The sequence below is a fragment of the Rhagoletis zephyria genome, unplaced genomic scaffold (genome assembly GCF_001687245.7).
Source record: "Rhagoletis zephyria isolate East Lansing unplaced genomic scaffold, Rhagoletis_zephyria_1.1 Rzeph_scaffold_00660, whole genome shotgun sequence".
Classification (NCBI taxonomy): Eukaryota; Metazoa; Arthropoda; class Insecta; order Diptera; family Tephritidae; genus Rhagoletis; species Rhagoletis zephyria.
In genome coordinates this window covers 154,701-163,934 of record NW_016157744.1, presented here as the reverse complement: position 1 = coordinate 163,934, position 9,234 = coordinate 154,701, and the positions used below count along the sequence as shown (strand labels likewise).

The 9,234-nt window shown below is 35.1% G+C and overlaps 1 protein-coding gene across 1 annotated transcript in view; it reads left to right on the top strand.

Annotated features, from left to right (window-relative positions):
• The first annotated feature begins 1,406 nt into the window (after positions 1 to 1,406).
• The window catches only part of LOC108360942 (putative tyramine receptor 2), a 138,575-nt gene continuing 130,747 nt past the window's right edge, over positions 1,407 to 9,234 (top strand). Inside the window, exon 1 of the mRNA XM_017613426.1 lies at positions 1,407 to 2,146. Within this exon, the coding sequence (XP_017468915.1) occupies positions 1,456 to 2,146 (691 nt within the window). The 5' untranslated portion in view covers positions 1,407 to 1,455. The remainder of the gene's footprint in view (positions 2,147 to 9,234) is intronic.

The following is a 9,234-nucleotide window of genomic DNA, read 5'->3' as shown; positions in this document are numbered from 1 at the left end:
TAAAACTTCTTAAAAAAAGCACATGTGTGCGCTCCACACCCAGTACAAATCTTAACAACAATTAAACTACTAGGCAATCAGACGAATACAGTTGTTTATTGTATCCAAAGTTGGTACCAAGTTGATAAGTTTTTATCATTTCTCATAATTTTTATTTATTTTGTTTTTTAATTTTTTCGAATACAAAGGATATGATCATTCTTTTTCATTTTATTCCGTATTCGAAAAATTATATCGTCGTTTAAANTATGTGTTTCAATGGACACATCGATTTGAATACATAATTTAGATTTAGAGAATATTTTTAGCAATTTATTTGAGAAAAATAGAGCATTTAGTTTATTGTTTGTATTTTCGTCGAATTTAAATTTGCTACCCCAAAATAATTGATATCACATAAAACACCTCTTTGAGGTAAAATTTTCGAGTGACGAAAGCTGAACTAGAAACACAAAATTTATGATATCAATTTCGTGACGAAAATTATACGCATTTTTTAACTGCCTTTCAAACGTACGGAAAATCTTTTTTTATTTATTCGGAACGTTGCGAATTTTCGTTTATTGCTAGAAACACAATTGAAAAAAAAAACAGAACTTTTGCAACGATTCGTATGAATAAAAAGGATTTTCCCTACGTTTGAAAGGCAGTTAAAAAATGCGTATAATTTTCGTCACGAAATTGATATCATAAATTTTGTGTTTCTAGTTCAGCTTTCGTCACTCGAAAATTTTACCTCAAAGAGGGGTTTTATTTGATTTACTTTACCGTATCAATTTTCAAACAAGTTGCAACTCTCTAATTTTGTTGCTTCTATAATGTAAATTAGACCACTAGCGATACATCAGTGAAAAATGAATTAGATTCCATGCATTCGTTTTCGGGTGATACGCGTGCAAACATACAGACAGACAAAAATTCTAAAAATTGTTGATTTGGCTTCTGTAGCTCTAATAAAGACTTCTTCTTCTTCTTTCTTTCTTTATTGGCGCTGTAACCACCTAAAAGATTTCGGCCGAGTTCAAAACAGCACGCCAGTCATTTCTCTTCTGTGCCAACTGACGCCAGTTAGAAATGCCAAGTGCCACCTGGTCTTCCCAACGCAGATAGGGCCTTCCTCTGTTACAAGCATCGCGGCCTGCGTTGAATACTTTCAGAGCAGGAGCGTTTCTCTCCATTCGAACGACATAGTCAAGCCAGCGGAGCCGATGAATTGCTGCACTATGTGTATATCTGGTCCAGGGGGCTATAAAATGTTGCCGAATAGTGTCATTCATTTATTTTAATTGCATTACTTTACATTCATTGAAATTAAAGGATATTACTTAATTTATTTTCCAAAAAACTCACCCAATTTATAAATATTTTTTTATCTTTCAGTGGCCATCCATAAACTCATCCAATCCTGCTTAAAAAGGTTAAGTTACATCACCAAAAACTTACAAATGAAAGTCAATGATGAAAGCTCGACTGTCCGATATAAATTTCGACGACAACTTATGTACCACCATTTGGAGAGTATCAATTGGAAATAGTAATGTGAATGACTACAGCTCGCCGCAAAAATACGTGAATAACTCATCACCAGGGAACACGCGGAGTGCAATTTTCAAGAAAACAACACTAAAAATGCCATATGAGATGTATTACAGTGCCAACAATAATAACAATCACCATGAAAACAGCAACAATGGCTCATTGGCTCTGCTGCACACTCCCATAACTGACATGGATTCAACTACCAACACGCTCGTGTATGGTGCGTACGAGCTGGATGTCATCAATCGCTCGCTGGTGTTGACAGCAAATGTCAGTGCCAACACAACATCTCTCAGCAATATCATCAACCCTCCCCCAATAGTGTTTATGACCAATACTATGAAGAACGTCACAACTACCATTGACGCGGACGAGGAATGGGCGCGTTTCTACGACTTGATGCTGTCGTGGCAGGGCATTTGTCTAATTGCTGTCTTCAGCACCTTTATTGTGGTCACTATCATCGGCAACACGCTTGTCATACTGGCCGTTATAACAACGCGTCGTCTAAAAACGGTCACGAACTGTTTTGTGATGAGTTTGGCTGTAGCTGATCTGCTGGTGGGGATATTTGTGATGCCACCTGCAGTGGCCGTTCATTTAATAGGTAAGAAAAAAGTGGTGTAAGAGGATCATAGTTCAATAGTATACTGTACAATGGAGCACACACGTGTTTGGCTACATTTTCCAATTGCAGACGATGTGCTGGTCGTAGCCTTTTAAAGAAGTTGTTTTTTTTACTATTTTCTAATGAGAGCACATAAACCTGCCACGTCTAGATTGATTCCTTTTATTGTCTAGAACGCTATAAAAGTTGCCCAATAACAGTTTTAATAAATATAGTTTTTCACCTTTCTGAAAACTACCGTTGCATGGTAAGAAGTAGGGATGTTAATTTTTCGATTTTTACGATCACGGGATTTTCGGAGTGTCGTTGGTTCAATCCCGGGATCCCGGGATCAGTCCCGGGATTTAGATATTTATTATTTTTCAACGACTTAACATGAAAAAATTGCATCAATATGGTTTGAGAAGCTCTCCTACCATATAATAAACAGTAAGTAAATGGGTTTGAAACGTATTTTTGATTTAAAGTGAACATTATTTCATAAGTAACAAAACGAAAGACAGTAATTAAATTTATATGAATTTAAAATACTTCAGTGTGTACATTTCTCATAAAGTAACTTAAGGTACAACCAGAGTTGCCACTTTGGTAAATTATTACCAAAATTGGTAGAAAAAATTTGCGTTGGTAAAAAGGTAAATTTTTTCTCATTCTGGTACACTTTTGTTAAAGTATTTTATTTGAAAACCGACTAAAATTTTGTTCCCGCTTTATTTTACGTAGTTATCTTTGTATTATGATTTTATTTCCAAAAGTGTAGTCTTCTTTATTGCATTAATTTTGGAATGCTTAATGCACACTTTTTATATACGTACATACAAACATATTTACATATGTGAGTATGTATATCGATAAAACGCGAACAAATCGTGCTCCATTAAAAACTCATTTCACTGAAATCTTGAGGAGCCTTTGAACATTTGAGCATTTTAAATGTTTCTTTAAAAAAAAGAAAAAATGGACAGGCTTGTATTTACACGCTATGATTGTACAAAAAAAAATATAAAATCACCGCAAGTTTTTATAAATATCAAATGAAAATTAAAACACAAAGTTCCGGCGGCAAATATATTTTTTGAATCAAATGGAGTTTTTAGCTGCACATTGTTGGTTACACACAATTCCATGCACACCGAAAATAGTTCTAAAAAATCAGAGTAAAAAGTTCGAAATTTTGACGAAATATTTTTGATTTTTTCGGAATGTTGTAAACGTCCTTGATTTGTATGCGTTTAGTTAAAGCGAAAACCATTTTCTTATAAAAAAAGAACAAAAAAATGTTTACTTAAAATATTTAAAAAAATACCAAGCGCTTTTTTAATGATAAAGTTTCGTTGTTGCCTTTAGTTTCACCACTTTCGCTTTTGGTTTAAGAAAAACCGCGAAGATGCCATTAATATGATCTCAAATACCATGTCACCATGTAAAAAAAGGTTATTGGTTGATATTTTCCAGATTTGGTAGATTTTTTCCAAGTGGATGGTAAATATTTTTTTTCGTCAGTGGCAACCCTGGGTATGTCGAAAAATGCTCGACGCAAAAAGAAATAAAATAAAATATTTATTTTCTGGTTGAAATACGTTCATATACTGGTGGCAGGAATAAAAGAAGCGCCTTAATTCGACCAGTTTTTCTATATTCCTTTTGTTAATCCAAAATTTAATTGTTTTTTATAAATGTCTACCTCATATTTCACATAATTAACTGCATATAAATGGGCATTTCTCTGACGTCATGGTTTTATTAAAAAGACTTTATCGAGCCCTAACCGCCAAAATAACGTAAGCGCAATTTTTTCAAAATTTTCTTTTTGATGCAGAAATATTCCTAGAGCATCTAGATGCATTTCTGCATCAAAACGAAGATTTTGAAAAAAATTTCACTTACGTTATTTTGGCGGTTAGGGCCCATTATAATTTCAAAGATATGGTTAATTACAAAATTTGTTTAAAAAAATTCAGTGCAATGTAAAACAAAAGTATGGGCACCAAATGAAATATTTTTTTTGGGTTCACAAGGACGAATAGGAATTGAAAATGTCCCTTTAATCTATTTTATTTTTTTAAGCTAATAAAATTAGTCCTAAACACATAATTTTTTCAAAAATAAGTAACGAAAAATTTCAAGGATTTCGAGGATTAAATTATAAAAGGGCACCAAAAAATGTTATGTGTTTTAACTCTGAATCTTCTCCTTCATTTGATACCCATACTGGTTTTTTAAGTATATTCACTGAAAATTTTAAATCATTTTTTCAATTGCTTATATCTTTAAAATTTCTGACGTCAGAGAGAAAAATTAAGAACGCAATTTAACTATATTTGGCCCTTGGTTTGGCGAATATATTATTATTTTTTTTTGTGCAAAATTGCCTGCCGCAAGGTGTGATATGTATATTGAGCTACACATTTATAAAAAATGTTAAATATTAAATAAACAAAAGAAATATAGCTAAAACTGTTCAACATAGAGCGTTTCTATTATTGCCACCAGTGTAAATTACAAATCCCGAAAAACCCGGGATTCTAGGCAAATAATCCCGAGATTTTCGAGACCTTAAAAGGACCGGGATTCCGGGATTATCATTTCCGGTAAGAAGAGAGGTTCTACTCCTATTTCTAACAATTTCGATAGTAAGACGCCCACTTTCCAAAATTCTATAATAATGTTACTTCTTTTCAAGGGATTGTTAGTATACATTTTGAGTAAATTAGCGTCCTTAAATTTCGAAACATCGAAGTTTCAAGAATTTCTGAAATTTACAGTTATATCAAATTTGGGAGTAATTTTAGTCCGATTTCAATAATTTTTAACTTTTTGCATTTATGTGGTAAGCTCAATAATCGTACCAATTCGGTACAAACTGATCGAACGGTTACCGAAATATGCATACCTGGTCATAAAAGGGCGGTGCCATGCCCATTTTCCAAAATTTTATCATAAACGTGTTTTTTGCTAAAGAGTAATTGCAAACATCAATTCAATAAATTAGCTTTTGTAGTTAGTTTTTCTAAATAACCGCTATATGGGATGTTGGCGTGGTTATTGTCCGATTTTAAAAATTATCAGCCTTCTGGTATGTTTTGCCAAGGCTAACAACTGTGCCAAGTTTGGGAGAAATTGGTGTCGAGAACACCAAGGTATACACATGTAATCATAAGTGGGCGTGGCTACGCCCATTTTCCAAAATTTTTTAGTATTCTTATTTACGTCTAAAAATCATTGTAAATATCAATTTTCAGTGAATAAGCTTCAGTAGTATCGCAGTTTTCGTATTTCTGAAAACTATCGGTATATGGGATGTGGGCGTGGTTACGGTCCGATTTCGCCCATTTTCAATGCCAACCTATCTTGGATAAAAGGAAATCTACATACCAAATTTCGTTGAGATATCCCAATTTTTGCTCCAGTTATCGTGTACACGGACGGACGGACGGACAGACAGACAGACAGACAGACATGGCTTAATCGACTTTTCTTTTCATTCTGATCATTTATGTATACATTTGTCTATATCTATCTCGATTCGTTTTGGCTGTTACAAACAACTGTTATGTAAACAAAGTTTTTATAAACTTGTGCACAAGTGCGCTCGGGTATAACAAACGCGAGTGTCAAGGCTCTGTTATGCATTCTTGGCAGTGAATGCACTGCTATACCATTTTTAAGTAGAAATCAAATCCCAGCAGACTTCTAATAGCCCAATTATGCATACTTGCACTGCTATATCATTTTTAAGTAAAAATCAAAGCCCAACAGAATTATACTTGTTAAGTACTATGCGTTGGGTAACCGCTTACACGCAAAGCCTGTTTAACAGATTCTTATGTGACAACTCTCATGCAAAGCTACCCTGCAGGGAAAGCTACCAGTTGTGAACCAGAATGCTACCAGTTTGCGTTTCAGCCCAACTAGTTCAAGTTGTATCCTTTTTCAATGTTAGCGACTGATATTTTTAACACGGCGCAAGTGGGTAAAAATCGAAAAATTCGTTATCTACAATGTGAACTTGTTTGGTATTTTTTAAAGACAATTTATCCACTAAAAAGGATTAAACAGACATTTCCCTAAAAAATAAATTATATGCCGCCAGGAGGGCACTAAAGTCGACAAATTTTACACTAAGAATTTTAATAAGAGCATAGACATGCGTAAGCTCTTCATAGAAAAAAATGTCAAAAATATATTCTTTGAAATAAAATGTTGTTTTGACGTTTCTTGTTTCCATATAGATAGTAGAGAATTACCGGAATTAAAATTTTGGAATAAAATTAAACACAGGGTGCCCCTGTGGTATTCCAGAAAACAATTTTTTTTAAGCAAAATTTCAAAAAATGGTAAATTTTAATGGAATGAATAAAAAATATATGTAAAAATACGTTATTTTTTTATTATTTTGTTAATTAGTACGAACTCTTAGCTTTCAAAAGAAGAAATAAAAACCTGCTCATTCTTTGCACTTTCTGAAGTAATGCGTTTTTCCCTAATGCATAAAATTATTTTTTCATTTTTTAGAAGTGCCTTGAGATCTGCATAATTCGATCCATTTTCAAAAATGAAGTATTAGATTAAAAAGCTTGACCTGTAGATAATAGAAGATTTATTTTATTTTTAAAGAGTTGCCATCTGTTAAAAAACTAGATTGTTAAAAAATTAGATTCAAGTTTTTTTATAAGTTAAATGAATTATTAAGAGTTGGGTATCAATCGAAATGTGTATTAACTACATGCAGTGAGTTGCCACCTGTTTAAAAATCAAATTTCACTTGAATTAACGGAATTAGGTAATTGAAATAGATAGGTATCACCATAAGGGAGTCAGACGGAAGAGGTTTAAGGAGGTTTTAGCATAAAAATATTACGAATAGGGTTGCCACCTGTTTGTAAAGTCGAATTTAGTTAAACTAAATAATAATTACATCAAACCATAAGATTATGCCATCGTATTTGTTGTTTTATTACAAATACATACATTGTCAATCAGTGATTTGTTCTGATTACATTGCTTTTAAATTACCGGAATCTTAAGTCAACTCAGGAATGTTTGTACTCTTCACTTATTACTTTCTTAATATGTAAATTTTTTTAATTTTTCTGATACTTATATTTTCATACATATTTTCATACATATTTCAGTCAGTTTCAGTTAGTAAAGTATTTTCAAAACTAGTTCAATTTATACCCACATTGTAATATCTAATTCATTTAACTTATTAAATAATTTTAATAAAATAGGTAACAGGTGGCAACCCTTTTCAAAAATGAAAAACTGTATTGCACATCTACAGGCCAAGCCCTGTCATTTTACACCTCACTTTTGAAAATAGAACGAACTATATGTAAAAGCCACAAGAACACACATTTTCAACTTCAAACTGCATTTACAGTGAAAGTATGAAAGGTATCCAAAAGCAAATTGCATATTTGAATTTAGCGTCTTCAATTTTACTAAGAAGAGAATTTTCATTTAAATCCGTCCATAATTATATTTTTGCCCACATTTTATATGGAAGAGAAGCACTGTGCGGCGGTGTCATAGGAGATGTCAATTGTCCGCTCCTGCATCAGCACGCTACCAGTAGTAATACTAGTAGCATCATACCAGTTGACGGGATAGACTGCCTATTCATAAAAATAAAATTAAAAAAAACCAAAATAAAAAAAAAGATTCGCTCACTGAGATTCGAACTCGGATATCTTGATTTGGTGTGTCAAAGCTTTACTCTGTCGATCATTGCCACTGCTGCAGCGACGCGAGCAAAATTACATACTTATGCTTTTCACGGGGGATGAATAGGCAGTCTATCCCGTCAACTGGTGTGATGCTACTAGTATTTCTACTGGTGGCAAGCTGATGCAGGAGCGGACAATTGACATCTCCTATGACACCGCCATGTTAAAAATACCAGTCGCTAACATTGAAAAAGGATACAACGGGAACTAGTTGGGCTGAAACGCAAACTGGTAGCATTCTGGTTCACAACTGGTAGCTTTCCCTGCAGGGTAGTCTTCACTCAACGCCACAGCCGACATTTGTGGTGAAAGCAATTAACCACGTTTTAGTTTTGGTTACGCCTATTCAAAGACAGATGTCGCTGATCGCATAAGTTGTTCGAAATCGCCGAAATGGTAAGCCGTCGCTTTAGCACATTATGGGTAATGAACTAGTATTTATACTGGCTGGTTTGGCATTTCACTGCGGAGAACTGGTATAATTATTGTTCATGACGATCTGGTATGACTTTCCCATTTAATACCAGTTTTCGAACTAGAATTTCTACCAACTAGTTTACTTTTTTCTACGCGGAACTGGTATAATTATGGTTCATAACGAACTCGTNTTTGGCATTTCACTGCGGAGAACTGGTATAATTATTGTTCATGACGATCTGGTATGACTTTCCCATTTAATACCAGTTTTCGAACTAGAATTTCTACCAACTAGTTTACTTTTTTCTACGCGGAACTGGTATAATTATGGTTCATAACGAACTCGTATGACTTTATGAGGTGGGTTTTGTCAAAGGCTGAGGTGAACTCAGCCGATCCAGAGTCCGGCGAAGGTCCCACTAACCCCCACCAAATAAAACACACTATTTTAGTGTATTTACTTCGAACACACACACACACACGGCCCTACGACTAGAGTGCTAGCAACCTTATGTCCAAAGAGAGGGAGAGCGAGAGAGAGGTGACGTTCGTTGTGGTCGTGCGGTCGGGTCGGAGCGGATGATGGCGAGAGCGCTAGCAGCACGACGGTTGACTCTCAGGAGCAGCGCAGCAACGGTGAGAGCGCTAGCAGTGCGGCGGGTGACTCTCGGCAACAGCGGAGCAACGCTTGAGCAACGGTGAGAGCGCTAGGAGCACGGCGGGTGACTCTCGGCAACAGCGGAGCAACGGTTGAGCAACGGTGGGAGCGCTAGCAGCACGGCGGGTGATTCTCGGCAACAGCGGAGCAACGGTTGAGCAGCGGTGGGGGCGCTACGACGGATGATATGCGGCAGCGGGTGACTTCTAACAGCAACTGGCCCTCGGAAACCGGTGGAGCGAAACGACCTAGCAAGACTC